This window comes from Oncorhynchus clarkii, chromosome 3 (assembly GCF_045791955.1).
Source record: "Oncorhynchus clarkii lewisi isolate Uvic-CL-2024 chromosome 3, UVic_Ocla_1.0, whole genome shotgun sequence".
NCBI lineage: Eukaryota > Metazoa > Chordata > Actinopteri > Salmoniformes > Salmonidae > Oncorhynchus > Oncorhynchus clarkii.
Window position 1 is genome coordinate 27,845,254 of NC_092149.1, and position 16,467 is coordinate 27,861,720.

Consider the following 16,467-nt stretch of genomic DNA (forward strand, 5'->3'; position numbering starts at 1 on the left):
ACAGTGATAATCCACACAGTCCAAACCCACATCTCATACAGTATAGGCCTACATTTGTCCCAAGTAGGGTTGCAAAATTCTGGAAACTTTCAATAAATTCCCTGGTTTTCCCCAAATCCTGGTTGGAGGATTCCCAGAATCAGGAAGGAATAAGCAGGAAATCCGGAAGCATCCAACCAGGATTTGCAACGCTAGTCCCACACCTCTCTCTTCTTCCTCTCTTTCTAACCTTGCAAACAAAACAAGGCCAAACAGTCTGGTTATCTCAAAAAAGGTAGGAAGAAAGGAAATTGTTTTTTTTCTCTTATCTCTATAGTTGAGTTGATTGGCTATTGGGCGAGGTTGGTTTTGCATCGGTGCCCCCACCCACCCGGGGCACAGGGCCATGCAAAATGAACTCCCTCACTGACTCAGACTTTGGCCCTGTCTACCGGCTCATCTGATTGGCTGTCAGGTTACTCGTAAGATGTCCGTGGGTTGATGATGTCATGGTGGAGTGGGTGATGGTTGGTGTGGTTTTTGGACTGAGTGAAACGGTCTCTCAACTGTGTTCTCCCTAGTAGGGGGCAAAGGTTCCTCAAAGTAAGGCAGTACAGTACGGCTAACGTCAATGTTTCTATTAGAACAAACAGAATTATGCAGGGGGGTGCTGTGCTGCTTGAGACGTGAGGGTGGGAATATTGTTTTCAAAGACCATTTTCCTGCAGTATACTACGTCCTTGACCAATAGCATATTAAAATGGATCCAACATTGGAACTGTGTCCACTGTGATGTGTAACTCCAGGGAGGTTTTTCATTGGACGTGGGCGGTTTGAATCATATTCATCAGGTCATGGTCATCTGTGAAACCCAGATCCGTGTTCACGGTTCATATCTGAGATAAAGGTCACAGTGGTGAAGGTCATCTCTGGAACACAGGCCAGGCACAGATGGAGATTGATCTATTAGAATTGTTGGGTCAGGTCAAGGAGGAGGGGCCTGGATGGTTCTTCCAGAATAAAGTAGGATCTGTCGTATCTATGGTTGTCCAATCAAAGACGGTTTCCTGGAACTCTTGCTTAGGTGGACTCTGTTATTTTCAGAGAATCTCCCTCAGCCTGTTTACAATAGTCATAAAAAAATAAACTGGTTGCCAATCAATGTTAGGCACTTTTATTATTAATAATATTTTAATACACTTTTATTATTATTATTAATATGATAATTTTCTAACATTTCAAGCCTCAAATGGAAAGGCTGCTTTCTGTTGTCGTGTGAATGGAAAGGCTGCTTTCTGTTGTCGTGTGAATGGAAAGGCTGCTTTCTGTTGTCGTGTGAATGGAAAGGCTGCTTTCTGTTGTCGTGTGAATGGAAAGGCTGCTTTCTGTTGTTGTGTGAATGGAAAGGCTGCTTTCTGTTGTCGTGTGAATTGAAGTGCAACCTTAAGGTGAGGAAAAACAGCCATTTTGTCCCTGGCTGTCAACGGTCCACATATGCATACTTCCACTGAAGATGTCTAATTGGCTTGAACATGTGCAGCCAGTGTGCACACCACATGGGTACAACGTTTCCCTAAGGGGACAATAAAGTCAGTGTGTACACGCTGACTCCATGCATGAACATGTGTGGGAGAGTACGTGTGCTGGACCAATCAGACTCTGCCGTGGTTTCAGAACTGGTATTGCACGTCGAGCTGGTCACACCAGTGCGTCAGGCCCTGTTGTCATGACAGTGACTCATTCTACACTACAGGTGCTGTTTAGGCTTCTGCCTTTACCCCCGTCTCCACTAGAGGGACACACTGGACTCATTACATCTGCTTTCCAGGCTTTCCTCACGGGGGGGGGGGGGACAATGAACAGTCCGGTCATGTTATGGAATGTCATTCTGACGAGCTGATGATTTATGTCGGTACGTCATTGCGTCAAGTTCACACCGTTCTCAATGTTCAAGTCTTTCTATTGTAAGATGCTCTGTGGGCTACGTGATGGCTTGGTCTCCCCGTCATTGGTACTCTCTGTCTCTAACGTGCTCTCTCTTCACACGCTTAACCCGCTCTCTCTCTGTCAGTGCAATCCAAACCAGCTTTATTGGCACGTATGGAGAAGGCAGCAAACAGGTTATTAACCCTGTCTGTCTCTCTCTCTCTTTAGGGTAGCAGCTCTGGGCCTGGCGGCAGGGGTTCTGCTGGTGCTGCTGCTCTTCTGTCTCTACCGGGTCCTCTGTTCCCGCAACTACGGCCAGAACGGCGTGGCCCACGGGCGTCGTCGTCGCGGTGACCTGCCCTGTGACGACTACGGCTACTCGCCACCCATCAGCGAGATCTCCCCCCTGCTGCTGTGTGGACACAGCATGGTGAGAGACTGGGCGCACACACACGCTGACACAAATACCATTGTTCATTTGCATGAATATTTACAAGTATCTCTCCTCTGCGTTCTCTCTCTCTCTCACTCTCACACTCACTCTCACACTCACTCACACACACACACACACACACACACACACACACACACACACACACACTAGGATATAGAGTGTCTGGCGAGTGACGGCATGCTGTTGGCCAGTTGTTGTCTGGCAGGACAGATCCGTGTGTGGGACACTCAGACTGGAGACTGCCTCACCGTCATTCCTAAACATGGGTAAGACACGCACACAGCGTGTCCACATACCATATCCACAAGGTCACCTTGGCCAATACAGGATTACATACACACACGTACATACACACACCTATGGACAGTTCATGCTTGTGTTCATGCATAATGTGTTATATTTTTTGGCCTGGCACCACCCACCTCTTTGGAGTACAACTTGTATTATTTTAATAATAAATGTACAATATTAATTTTACATATGTAAGTACAAGTCATTAGATGTTGTTTTTTTTCAGCATAGTTTTTATGTGTTCTCCTTTCGTCCCATTCCCATGTCCTTTTATTTATTTCTACATGGTCTTCCAACCTGTTCTCCTATATGCATATCCAGCCTCCTGGTCTGAACATTAAACTGTCTCTCTGTCAGGCTGCGGCGGAGTAGCAGCAGTGGCTGCTGGGAGCAGCGGGATGGTTGGGACGCCGTGGGTGTGGCCGAACCTGAAAATCTGGGGGGCGGGACAGAACCAGGGGGCGGGGTTTTCGACGAGGGCGAGGGCTACCCCCTCAGGCGGCGGACCACCCCACGTCCTGCCCTCTTTGAGAACCAACCCGACCTCACCCCCCTCATCGACACCAACTTCGACTCCCAGCCCCCCTCCCACCTCCTCCTCACCCCGCCTAGGGATGGCTTTGACTTCGGGGGGCTGGTGGAGAAGGCCTACCTGGAGCACGAGCCTCCCTCGCCGGGCCTCACGGCCTCCTACCCCTCACCCCTGTCGGGACCCCCACCCCAGAGGAGACGCAGCCTGGGGTACATCCAGCCCCCTGCTCCACAGAGCCAGGAAACCCCGGACTGGGAAAGTGCCGTGTGGGCCATGGAGCTCCGGGGGAACCTCATCGTTGCTGGGAGGAGCAACGGCAAACTAGAGGTGAGACCCAATCCCAAATCAACCCCCCTACACCGTCACTAGACACTTTATGATGCTCCCTTGTAGAACAGAAAGAAACAACTGGATGGGTGCAGTGGGAGTGGGTGAGATGGAAAGAGAGGAGGTAGTCATAATGAGAAAGCAGGAAACAATATTTGCAAGAGGAGAGTGTCAGTAGGAGAAATTGACAAAGGGAAAGTGAGAAAAAGCCAGGGCAAGTGTACTAATGTGTTATGTGGTTAGCTGTGGGACGCAGTGGAGGGCTCGTTACGCTGCAGTAATGAAGACGGCGTCTCGGGGATCACAGCCCTGGCCTTCCTCAACAACAGGATCGTGGCGGCCAGACTCGACGGCTCTCTAGACTTCTTCACTGTCGACATCAACAAGCCTCTGGGCTTACTGCAATACAGAGGTGAGCTTCACACACACTGTCAAACGACCCAATGATGTCAATATACACAGAGTTTACAAAACATTAGGAACCTGCTTTTTCCTTGATATATACTGACCAGGTGAAAGCTATGATCCCTTATTGATGTCACTTGTTAAATCCACTTAAATCGGTGTAGATGAAGGAGAGGAAACAAGAAAATAATTAAATAATGATTTTTATGCCTTGAGACATGGATTGTGTATGTGTATCATTGAGGGTGAAAGGGCAAGACAAAATATTTAAGTGCCTTTGAACGGGGTATGGTTGTAGGTGCCAGGCGGTCAAGAACTGCAACGCTGCTGGGTTTTTCACGCTCAACAGTTTCCCGTGTGTATCAAGAATGGTCCACCACCCAAAGGACATCCAGCCAACTTGACACAACTGTGGTAAGCGTTGGAGTCAACATGGGCCAGCATCCATGTGGAACACTTTTGACACCCTGTAGAGTCCATGCCCCGACGAGTTGAGGCTGTTCTGAGGGCAACAGGGGGTGCAACTCAATATTCGGAAGGTGTTCATAATGTTTTGTACACTCAGTGTATGTCTAATATGCTTGGAAAGTCGATTGTGTCACAATCAGTAAAATGTTAACAACTGGAGTCACATGTTATTGCCCGGGCAGTACAACAGTAGCTATAAATAGTGTAGTTAACTAATTATCAAGTAAAGTGTCTCCAGACATGTTTACTTTTGACCTTTGTGACGTCCTGACTTTCGGAGCGTTTTAACTCTAAACGTATGTTGGGTGTGTGTGTGTGTGGTGCCAGGTCCCCCCGGGCGTAGTAACATGCCGCCCTCGCCCTGCTACAGCAGTGAGGATGTGATCTCATGCCAGCTGACGCGCTCTGTGCAGTGTGCCCACCAGAAACCCATCACGGTGCTGCGAGCCGCTGCCGGCAGAGTGGTCACGGGCAGCCAGGACCACACTGTCAGGGTGAGGGAGGACACGCTCACAGAAACACGCTGACAGATGTACAGAAACACATACACACACACGTGTATATCGTTCACCAACCTTTTGCATGATAATACAGTATAAAATCAACACTCACACACTAAAAGCCTGCTGTTTGTCCCTGTGTGTCAGGTATATCGTCTGGAGGACTCATGCTGTCTCTTCACGCTCCAGGGCCACTCTGGGGGAATCACTGCCATCTACATAGACCAGGTTAGTCAATGGTACAGTCTGTATCCCCCCCCATCGGGGCAGTCCGATGGTACGGTCTGAATCCCCCCCCATCGGGGCAGTCCGATGGTACAGCCATGTCCCCCAAAGCTGTGTTACAATGGCTAAACTGTTGTCTGGCTGCCTTCCAACCCAAAGTCTGCTCCCTTTAAGAATTTCCCCCAGAAGGATAGTTATGTAATGGGCTCACCTTGCTCCTAAAATTCCACCTTCTCCATACCTTCTGTACCAGTCTTGCTGGCTGTGCAGGAGAGTCACTAAGGCACAGGCAGCCCAATTCTGATATTTTTTACACTAATTGGTCTTTTGACCAATCACATTAAATCTTTTCAAATCAGATCTTTTTCAGAGCTGGTCTCATTGGTTATAAGTCTGCCTGTGTAAACGCGGCCTAAGGTACTCCTTTCCGATCAAAATCCATTCAACTGTAAGCCCCCCTTACTAGGGCACATCGTAGCAAAACGTCTTGCAACGGAATATTAGGATTTCTTATGAACAACTCCAGGTAGTCCCTCCTCATAGCAGTCCACTTTTTTCTGTTTGTACTTAATGAATATGACCCATGTGAAGTATGTCATTGTCGTGTTGCAGACCATGGTTCTGGCCAGTGGGGGGCAGGATGGAGCAATCTGTCTGTGGGATGTGCTGACGGGCAGCCGAGTGAGCCACGTGTACGGTCACCGCGGCGACGTGACCTCACTGGTGTGCACCACATCGTGCGTGATCAGCAGCGGCCTCGACGACCTCATCTGCATCTGGGACCGCAGCACGGGCATCAAGCTCTACTCCATACAGCAGGTGCGTCTCTGTATGTGTTTGGCTAATTTGGGAGAAATCAGGTAAACTAGTCTCCTGTTATTCAACGATAGTTTATGCCTCTTCTATCCCAATTTTTCCTTCCTTCTTAAACCTAACCTGTCTTTCTTTCTTCCCCCCCTCCCCCAGGAGGTGGGCTGCGGTGCCAGTCTGGGGGTGATCTCTGAGTCTCTCCTGGTGACAGGAGGCCAGGGCTGTGTGTCCTTCTGGGACCTGAACTTCGGGGACCTCCTCCAGACGGTCTACCTGGGCCAGAGCAGCGACGGCCAGGGGGTCCGCCAGCTCGTGGTGCTAAACAACGCCGCCATCGTCTGCGACTTTGGCTCCGAGCTCAGCCTGGTCTACGTACCCGCGGTGCTGGAGAAGCTGGACTGAGCAGAAGCAGAACTAGGACAGGCGCCACACAGTGGCCTGGAGGAGTAGACAAAATGGTCAGTACTGACAATGGGGATATATGCAAACTCAACTCATTTTGGCCCTACACTACGCTGCAGTTGGTCAATCTTCTTGGAAAGAGTTGTGGCTCATTCAGATCGTTAGCGCTTCACCTGATTTAGCTGGCAGGGCATTTCTATAGCAATACATAACCTTTTTTATAAAGCTAATGTCTGGTTGGAGAGACAGATGTACAGACAGACTTACAAGGGGTCAACCTGCCACAGGGTGAGGTCTGTCTGACCAGAAAGATGACCCTTGACCTTGTTACTAGCTTTTATCCAAGCATTGGATGGTTTGGGGTACACACACCCCAAGGGGGTTTCCATCCCAAAATCAGACTGTCACTGCACACTATGCTGCTGTCATTGGCGGAGTGTTTGATACCACGCCAGCCAATCAATGTAGTGCAGCTGTAGCAGGCTCATGTCATGAAGTCTGAGGGCCGCTGGGCTAAGCAAAGCAGTTATTAGCATGTGTGTGTTTTGTGTCCTGGGGAAGAAACAGTCCCTTTTTATGGTGAAAACATTGCTGACAAAAATCATTCATTATTGTGTGTGTGTGTGTGAGAGAGAACTGGATACGATTACTGTAATGAAATGCACCTTGAGAGGGGGTTGTTTTTATGTTTAAATCTATTTATTAGTGATACATTTTTAAGTAACAATTTGAGGTGTGCATAATATAATGTGGAGTTGATGTCATTTTTTTTAAAACATTGGTTATGATGAGATTAAGATTTGTAAAATTATTTTGGAACTGAAATCGCTTAAGTGTTTTCTTGGCGTTGGGGATTGAGGGGGAGAGGTTCCTTGCCTTACCCCAGCCTCAAGCTCTGATTTTAGGGCTACTGTTGCTGCAAGAGGACCCATCTGGCCCCTAAGAGCCCCTTAAACTGTAATAGGCTCTATACTTTCTGCTTGAATTTGAGATTTGCATCTGAAGGTGTGGCAGCTCTACATTGGCTGCTCTCTTCCCATGTTGACTGTTCCCAGGAGAAATGTCAGATCTTTTGAGATTGTGACTATATTCAATTGCACGGTGTTATGTTAGTAACATTTTCATGCTACCTTTGTACGTCTTGTTCTCTGACAAAAGGTTCCATTGAGGATATTGCGTTACTTTTTTAAATACCTAAAATGGCTTCCTCTTGAAAAGAAATCTTACAACTGTGTTTCTCTGTCCGCTATGTTTTTCCCAATTCACTGAAAAGGTATCTTTTCTTTCGGTCTTATGTCTGTAATTCTCTGCTTGTGAGTTTGAGAACCCTATCAGGCATAAAAGGAGAGGATGGGTAGTGTACCAGTAATGTGGTTAACTACACCTTGTCTTTTCATGTGAGCAAAGGAGTCAGGGGGGGTCTCAGACTAGGAATATGATGGTACCCTCTAGGTTGGAGCCTCTCTACTAATAACTCAACCTTTCTCCCAGCCCGTTACCTCTGAGTGACTGTAGCGCTAGCCTGCAGACACACACAATGCAGAGAGAGCGTAGTGTACTTGACCGTAGACGTTAGCCTACTTGGTTACTTACACCCATAGCTGAATGTAGATGCTTGATATTGAAAAGCAAATCCACTCAACTTCAACCAACAGAAATATAACACTAACTTGTGCACTAACTCTTAACCCTCTCAAATGCACATGCTCACACACACACTAGGCACTTTGTAACAATGTATAGAAAGACATTCAGAAAACATAAAAACGCACACATCAGACTTGTGAATGCACGGGTGGACAGCTTTAGTGTTGCGTTGTCTGCTGGTTTATGATGAATTGAAGAGAAACGAAAACCCAGACACACGCCATCCCAGAAGGACTGGAGTTGTGCACCCGTGTGTAATGGTTCTAATTTATTTCCTTTTTTTAATGTACATAATAGGTAAATGCTTTAGAGCGTGTCGATTCACTTATAATTGTAAGGATATAAACTGTTGCCTGAGTTAAATATGGTTGTGTTCCAAGTCCTTTTAAGCTGCCTTTCCTTATCTCCTTGCTTGCAAAGAATGATACGATAGTTATATGACACCCACATACACTGTCACAATATGTGGCCTATGCAGGAATGAAACCTCATCACTCTGGGGCTGCGAGCACTATGCTCCCAACAACATTGGAATGTTTATGGAACAGGAGTTTCTACATTTGTTTTACAGCGTTCTGCCACTGTAGTGATGAAAGGAGATGAGAAGGGAAGCATTTAAGATAATTGGAACACAGCCCATGTCCCCTTGATCTGACCCTTTTGGTCCTACAAAATAGTTGACGGAGGGAGGGGCAGAAAGAAACCGGTGTAAATATTGTTTTTGTGGAATCATAGGCCTGTTCTGCCTCCCTCCTCCTGAACCCCCTCCCTTCGGTTGGCTAGGGTGCCACAGACTGTAGTGGCGGTAGCAAATGTTCTGGGCAATTTTACTATTTTTAACACAGGAGCAAAACTTTTTACTAATTTCCAAATAAAGAGGCTTTGATACCTTGTCATGTGGTCTGTAGTGTGTGATTTTCTGTAGGGGGGGAGAAGTTATCTTATGGAATGTTTGAGTATCCACGGTTGGTGTGTTTTAAATACAGTAGTCAAAACCATGCCAACCTAAATTTATTCAAGATATATTTACAGTGTTAATGAAAGACAAGAAAAAAAATATTGTTAAGACGTGCTGATTCTGCTCTATGTATGCGGTTAACATAACGAGAGCCTGCGTCTGCAAGCTCCTCCCCCACCCTTTGGCAATCCTATCAGTCACTATCATCTGAGTCCACGCCAACCCCTTGCCCAGAGTGACCAGCTGTAAGAGGGAACCATAGACACTGCTGCTAGGAGTGCATGCTGGGATGCTGAGTGGCCAGCTCTGAAGCAGCGAGTGAAGAACAGACCCATCTGGTACAGGTAGAAAGACAGGGAAAGAAAAGACAAGTGCAGTGATTCGGTCCCAGAAGCACAGCCAGGCCACCAGTGACGGAATGTAGGACCCCTGAAGTGTCCCTAAAGCGTTCAAAACCAGGTTCAAACCAGCCCCTACCACTAATAACTTCTAGTTGTGAATCTTGGAGTTTCCACCATTCTAGTCATTTTGGTTCATTAGCCGAGAATCAAGAAGAAATAGTACTAAAGGCTACAGGTCAGTTTGACACAGCTATGAAGTGAGAACGAGGGCATCGTGGCTGTGTTTCAGTTCTTGTTGAGGCTCCAGAGGGGGTCGAGGTTGCTCAGGGGGTCGTCTCCCTCCTCCTCGCGGGGCCCCTGGTGGAGGCCCTGGCCCTCGGCAGGCTGCAGGAAGCTCTGCTTAGTGACACGGTGCTTCCCCTTGCACCCACCACCCTCCATGGAGAAGGCCTCGGCCGTCAGAGAGGCCAGCAGCTCCAGAGAGTTCAGGGCCGGGCCAGAGGAAGGGGCTGGATCAGGGGTCACCTGGTTATTGGCTGTGGGGGGTGAGGAAGGGGCGGTGGTATCCACACCATTGGGTGGTGGGGACTGAACCTCCTCTGGGGAGGAGAGTGGGGGACTGAGGGAGGAGGGTTGGGTTCCGCTGGGAGAGGGGTCCCGGGCAGGGGTGGCGGCTGGCTCTAGCTCTCTATCCAAGGGCAGGCCGGTGGGGGAGGTGAAGGATTGGTCCTCTAGGCCAGAGGGGGCACCAATGTCAGGGACAGGGTCCATGGCTGGGTCAGTGGCACTGGGGGGCCGGATGCTGAGTTTGGCGATGGTGGCCTGAATGGAGCTGATGGTCATGTCACCTCCCAGAATGATGTCCTGTTGGGACTCCTGGCGAGAGTAAGGCTACAGGGAGAAGACAACCAGACAATATTTAAACAGGAGGGAGCAGTAAAGCAGTAGTGTAGTACAGAAGGGTTGGTTGTTAAGCAACAAAACCAACACGTGCACAACTATGGGGAAAAACAGACGTGGTTGGCTTAGATTGTTGACAACGTGTAAACTATATTTAGTCTCCAATGTTTATTGAAAACAAATGTGCACAATGAACACTTGTCTCATACATCATTACAGTTGTTGATTAGCTAGCTAGCAAATGTTTTGCCATATTAACATGAAATCAGTCAAAACACGACATGGTATCAATATACCATGTCCATGATAAATATACCATGTCCATGATAAATATACCATGATGAAACTAGCTGACACGAGTCACGATTCCCCACATGGCAGTTTCTTGTCATTGTTGGTAGCTATCTTGCCATCCAGAATCACAACAACCCATGTAATTCTTGTGAGCCTGGTTTTCGTGACGTTGTCAGCTAACCCATCTATAGGGCCTCTCAATTTTAGCTTACATCGAGTACCACCAAAATCTAAGAAAATACAAAATAGTTTTTCGACTCACTTTTCAATAGGAGCATATTTACGACCTCAATCACCACTACTCACTATCCATGCAGGTGTCTGAGACCCTAAAGCCCGAATGCCAAAAGGATGAAAAACTGCCTCAGTGAGACTGGGCTCACCTTGGTGGCAGCAGTGCTGGGTGTCCTGCTGCAGGGGGCGGTAGGGAGGTAGCCGTGTCTCTGGAGGACCTGCTCAGCGTGTTTCAGCACCGCCTCGTAACAGAACTTCAGGTGCAGCTGCGGACAGACACCAGAGAGAGGAGACACCTTGAAGAGCCATCACACCAACAAACAACATTGACTCAATGCACTGGGAAAGTGACATGAGCTTTTACTAGAGAACTTGCCTATGTGACGTCACTCTTATGAAACTGCACAGTTAACCCCTTGTAAAGCAGGAGCTTGTTAGGAGTGTGTTCTTACCTTCTCCTGCAGCATGTTCTTCCTCTGCTGCCTCATCTTCTGGACCAGTAGAGGTAGGTCAGGGATGCTGTTCCCTGCCTCCAGCTCCTGTACCGCTGCATACAGCAGACAGAGGGCGCCGGTACGCCCCACGCCAGAGCTGAGGTCACGGAGAGAGACTGGGTTAGTGTCAATACTGACAACACACACATGTACACACACACACACACTTGGTTTTGATTAATCATCATGATGTTTGGTGACAGTAATAAAATAGAATGTGTGTGTTACCTGCAGTGCACAACAATAGGTGTGTGTAAGGGCCTCTGGTGCAGGTAGTATCCATGAACCTCCTGGATGAAGCAGATTAGATTGCTCTTGCTCTCAGGAAGACCCCTGTGGGGAGAAAGAGAGCGAGAGAAAGAGAAATGGTATTCGTTAGCCAGATATGAATTTCCATGCATACAGTGGTTATTCAGTTGTTACCGTGTGGACTCACAGCTCAGGCCAGGAGGTGAACTGTAGGTGTATGACGGTGCGTTTGAGGCTCTGGTCACGGTATTGCAGGCCAATCATTCGCTCCACGTGGGTGGGCGTGGTCTTCTGCGTAGTCAGGGTGACTGTGATTGGTCCCTGAGCAAGCTGCTGGCCGCGTTCTGTCGGGAAATAGCACAAAACCTTTCCCTACGGAAACACAGTAAAGAAACGACTAGGAGTTGGGGTTCTCTCAATAAATTACAATGTGTCAATCAAAATATGGACTGTTAACTTCAAATTAAATAAGAAATGTGTTTTCACAGACGTTTCTGTCAATAGTCAGAAAGTAAAAAAAACATCTAATCAAAGTTCTGCCTTATCCAATTCCTTACCTACCTTTTATTCCTTCTTGGGTAAAAACCAAACAGGTGGTACATCTACCACCCACAGTAGAAAGCCTTTATAAGCGACCCCTAGAATGGCCCATTCCTTCTCCCCTAAGTGTGTGTTCATACCTTATCTAACTCCTGCTCTGAGACCAGCATGACCACCAGCGAAACCTTCTGCTCCCACACCATGAGCCAGAAGTCGGCGGCCGTGCCCGACAGCGGCGCCTGCGTGGCGATGAGGCGCGGGCAGTAGGGCGACAGCTCCTCCACAAAGCTGCCGTTGATGTAGTCGTCCTTGCCAGAGCGCAGCAGGACGCGGTTACAGTCGTAGGGCATCACGTCCTGGTGACGGTTCTTCATGGTGTAGCAGCGGGCGATGGCGATGGACAGCTGCCTGGCGTCCCTCTCCTGCCCCTCCTGGAGCTCCTTCCAGCGGGCATCCAGCGGCGACAGGCCACCTTCGTCCACCGACGGGCGCTCCAGAGACTCCACGGCCGACCGGAAGAGTTCGAGTTCGCCACAGAGGCGGGCTACGCGTTCGGGAGCTTGGTACGGGTCACCCTGGATCAGCCGGACACCCTGGGAGCTCTTCTTGCGGCGCTCCCCGTCCTGAGGGTCAGCCTTGGTGGGTTGGAGGACGTTGGCGGGGGCTTTGGGGCCGCCGGGCTGGCTCTCTGGGCTGGAGGAGAGCAGGTCGTCTGTGATGGAGTTCTGGCGCGGGAAGAGGGAGGTGGAGGGGGATAAGGAGGAAGGGAGAGAGGGTGGACCACCAGGGGTGGGAGCTGGGGAGGGCCTCTGAGGAGCCAGGCCTAGGGAAGAGGGGCCCGGGGAGGGAGAAGGGGAAGGGGAGGGCGAGGGAAGGATGACGTTAGGTGGGAGGGCCACTGGAGGAGCTCCAGCGGTTGGTGGAATCATGTGCTGGGGAGGGGGCCGAGGTTGGCCCATAGAGGTGGGCTGTGGTGGGACTCCAGGAGAGCCGTTCACACCTGGAGGAGTAGGGTACATGGTGGGGGTCATGGGGGCTACAGGCTGGGGAGCCTGGGACTGTTGGGGGGCTGATTGAGGCATTATAGGAGGCTGGTAGCCCTGTGGTAACTGGGGCTGGTAGACATGTTGGGGGGGTTGACCAGGGTGGGGCATCTGGGGCCCCTGAGGTGGGAGGGGGCCCCTGGACAGGTAAGCCTGAGGGAGGTGGACATGTTGGGGCTGGGAAGCAGGGGGCATGGGCTGGTGCAGGCCAGGGGGCATGGGCTGGCTGGTGGGGGGCAGGTAAGCCTGGGAAACTGGGGGCATTGGCTGGCTGTTAGGGGGTATCTGCTGATGAGGGCCAGGGTGCATTTGTGGATGCGGGTGCATTTGCTGGGTGTTGGGATGCATTTGTTGTTGTTGGGGAGGTAGCATCTGCTGATGAGGGTGCAGGGGCATCTGTTGGTTGGCAGGTTGCATGTATGGTTGGGAGACAGGGGGCATGGGCTGGGAAGTGGTGGGCATCTGTGGGTGAGGGCCCCTTGGGATCATGTGTGGGGGCTGTTGGGGCAGGTAGCCCTGCTGAGGGTGTTGAGGCTGATAGCCCTGTGGTAACTGGGGCTGGTAGCCATGCTGGGGTTGTGGCTGGGGCTGACTAGGATATGGCTGCTGATACTGGGGGGGCATGGGTGGCCGGGGCTGGTGCTGGGGGGGGATGTACTGTGGGTAACCCTGCTGTGCCTGGGGAGGGGGTCGGGGCCCGGGCATCGCCCTGGGGGCAGACTGGTAGCCAGGGGGCAGCTGCCCAGGAGGGTGTTGGTACTGATGCTGTGGATGTTGGTGTGGCACCTGGCTGGGCGCTTGCATGGGCACCCCAGGCTGGGTCATGTACTGTGGGTACACACCCATCTGTGGGGGAACAGCGTAGCCTGCAGAGACAGTAGGTTGTACAGGGTGGCGTGGGGCTGAGTTATAACTGGGGATGGGAGTCTGGATACTATCTACTGTAGTAGTGGAGGGACGGAAAGGGGCACGGGCAGGCCCGACTCCCCCAGCTTGGGGGGCTTGCGGCTGGGGAGGGCCATAGCCAGAAACAGGGTTCTGCTGGGGGGGTAGCTGAGTGAAGGGTCCGCGAGGGAAACGCTGGGCGGGGAGTGGGCCGGGGAACTGAGGCGGGCGATAGTTTGGTGGGAACTGAGGGGTATAGAGCGGTGCCCCAGGCGCCCCTGGCCAAGGTAATGAAGCATTGCCACCCAGGTTGGCACTAGGAAGGAAAGCCTCAGGTCCCGGGCGAATGGCAGAGTGCAGGGAGGGGTGGTCGGGGGGTAGACTACGGAGCTCGTCAGGCAGGTCTCCTCCCAGGCTCAGTATAGCAGCGTTGATCTGGGCTAGCTCGGCATCCTCCAAACTAGAACAGGCAGAGTCCACGTCAGAGCCCCCCTTGGACCCCAGGGACGGTTTGGCTGCAGTGGGCCGAGAAGGGGGATTCTTCTGGGTCTCCCTGTCCAGCACGGCCTTCCTCTCCTCCTCCCTGGCCTGACACAGAGTCTTAGCTCTCTCCAGCAGGCGGGAGGACTTGGTCTCCAGGTCCTCATAGAACTCCTTCCCCTCCTGGGACTTCTTCATCAGGTCCTCGTAAGCCTCGTAGGACGCCACCAGGGTCTGCACCGTGCCGTTCCACCTGAGAGTTGGAGCGAGAGAAAGGAAGGAGAAGAGAAAGGGAGAGGTGAGAACTTCTTCAGTAACAATGACATGAGGCTAGTGCTTTATGTATCTAGTGTTTCCAGTGGACATTTGTCTGCTCCGATTTGTTTGTGTGTTCTGATTCCCTATATTGGCCCCTTCCCTATGACCTTGGACTGGAACAGCGTCAAAGTCCTTTGACCAATAATGGTGGTGTCCTACTAAAACCCTTCCCAAGCCCTTGCTCACTTGTGTTCCGTCTCGGTGAGACCCTTGCGGACCGAGGCGTATTGCACGTTGGCTTCCGTCAGAGCCTTGAGGATGTTCTCCTGGGCAGACAGGTTCTGGTCGATGTACACCTTCACCTGCTCATACTTCTTCAACTGCTCCTCAAACAACCTCTATAGGGAGAGAGGGAGGGAGAGGGAGGGAGGTGAGGAGAGAAGGAGAGGGAGGGAGGTGGGGAGAGAGGGAGAGGGAGAGAGGGAGGGAGGTGGGGGGAGAGGGAGGGGGGTGGGGAGAGAGAGAGGGAGAGGGAGGTGGGGAGAGGGAGGGAGGTGGGGAGAGAGAGAGGGAGAGCGAGAGGGAGGTGGGGAGAGAGAGAGGGAGGGAGGTGGGGAGAAAGAGAGGAAGGTGGGGAGAGAGAGAGGGAGGGAGGTGGGGAGAAAGAGGAAGGTGGGGAGAGAGAGAGGGAGGGAGGTGGGGAGAGAGAGAGGGAGGGAGGTGGGGAGAGAGGGAGGGAGGTGGGGAGGGAGGGAGGGAGGTGGGGAGGGAGGGAGGGAGGGAGGTGGGGAGGGAGGGAGGGAGGTGGGGAGAGAGGGAGAGGGAGGTGGGGAGAGAGAGAGGGAGGGAGGTGGGGAGAGAGAGAGGGAGGGAGGTGGGGAGAGAGAGAGAGAGGGAGGGAGGTGGGGAGAGAGGGAGGTGGGGAGAAAGGGAGGGAGAGAGGGAGGTGGGGAGAGAGGGGGATGGAGGGAGGTGGGGAGAGAGGGAGGTGGGGAGAAAGGGAGGGAGAGAGGGAGGTGGGGAGAGAGGGGGAGGGAGGGAGGTGGGGAGAGAGGGGGAGAGAGGGGGAGGGAGGGAGGGAGGTGGGGAGAGAGGGAGGGAGGTGGGGAGGGAGTGAGAGAGGGAGGGGGAGAGGCAGGAGGAGAGGGAGGTGGGAAGAGAGGGAGGGAGGGAGGTGGGGAGAGAGGGAGGGAGGGAGGGAGGTGGGGAGAGAGGGAGGGAGGTGGGGAGGGAGTGAGAGAGGGAGGGGGAGAGGCAGGAGGAGAGGGAGGTGGGAAGAGAGGGAGGGAGGGAGGTGGGGAGAGAGGGAGGGGGAGAGGGAGAGAGGGAGGGAGGTGGGGAGAGAGGGAGGGAGGTGGGGAGAGAGGGAGGTGGGGAGAGATGGAGGGAGGGTGAGGAGAGAGGGAGAGAGGGAGGGAGGTGGGGAGAGAGGGAGGGAGGTGGGGAGAGAAGGAGGGGGAGAGGGAGGTGGGGAGAGAGGGAGGGAGGTGGGGAGAGAGGGAGGGAGGTGGGGAGAGAGGGAGGGAGGTGGGGAGAGAGGGAGGGAGGTGGGGAGAGAGGGAGGTGGGGAGAGAGGGAGGGAGGGTGAGGAGAGAGGGAGGGAGGTGGGGAGAGAAGGAGGGGGAGAGGGAGGGAGGTGGGGGGAGAGGGAGGGAGGTGGGGGGAGAGGGAGGGAGGTGGGGAGAGAGGGAGGTGGGGAGAGAGGGAGGGAGGTGAGGAGAGAGGGAGGGAGGGTGAGGAGAGAGGGATAGAGGTGGGGAGAGAGGGAGGTGGGGGGAGAGAGAGGGAGGGAGGGAGAGAGAGAGAGGCAAAACATATAGTGTGT

At 52.1% G+C, this 16,467-nt stretch overlaps 2 protein-coding genes across 4 annotated transcripts in view; one reads left to right on the forward strand and one right to left on the reverse strand.

The window, feature by feature from the left end:
• LOC139392256 (sterol regulatory element-binding protein cleavage-activating protein-like) overlaps positions 1–8,859 on the forward strand; it is a 29,043-nt gene extending 20,184 nt beyond the window's left edge. For all 3 annotated transcript variants that reach the window (XM_071140114.1, XM_071140131.1, XM_071140122.1), the window contains exons 14-21: positions 2,134–2,335; positions 2,510–2,625; positions 3,008–3,509; positions 3,753–3,921; positions 4,710–4,876; positions 5,030–5,110; positions 5,720–5,926; positions 6,074–8,859. In XM_071140114.1, the coding sequence (XP_070996215.1) occupies positions 2,134–2,335; positions 2,510–2,625; positions 3,008–3,509; positions 3,753–3,921; positions 4,710–4,876; positions 5,030–5,110; positions 5,720–5,926; positions 6,074–6,319 (1,690 nt within the window). In that variant the 3' untranslated portion in view covers positions 6,320–8,859. The remainder of the gene's footprint in view (positions 1–2,133; positions 2,336–2,509; positions 2,626–3,007; positions 3,510–3,752; positions 3,922–4,709; positions 4,877–5,029; positions 5,111–5,719; positions 5,927–6,073) is intronic.
• A 102-nt stretch (positions 8,860–8,961) lies between these two features.
• LOC139392250 (tyrosine-protein phosphatase non-receptor type 23-like) overlaps positions 8,962–16,467 on the reverse strand; it is a 29,193-nt gene continuing 21,687 nt past the window's right edge. Inside the window, exons 17-23 of the mRNA XM_071140102.1 lie at positions 14,889–15,040; positions 12,117–14,637; positions 11,624–11,808; positions 11,416–11,520; positions 11,146–11,284; positions 10,843–10,959; positions 8,962–10,156 (exon numbers count right to left, since the gene is read on the reverse strand). Coding sequence (XP_070996203.1) covers positions 9,551–10,156; positions 10,843–10,959; positions 11,146–11,284; positions 11,416–11,520; positions 11,624–11,808; positions 12,117–14,637; positions 14,889–15,040 — 3,825 coding nt within the window. The 3' untranslated portion in view covers positions 8,962–9,550. The remainder of the gene's footprint in view (positions 10,157–10,842; positions 10,960–11,145; positions 11,285–11,415; positions 11,521–11,623; positions 11,809–12,116; positions 14,638–14,888; positions 15,041–16,467) is intronic.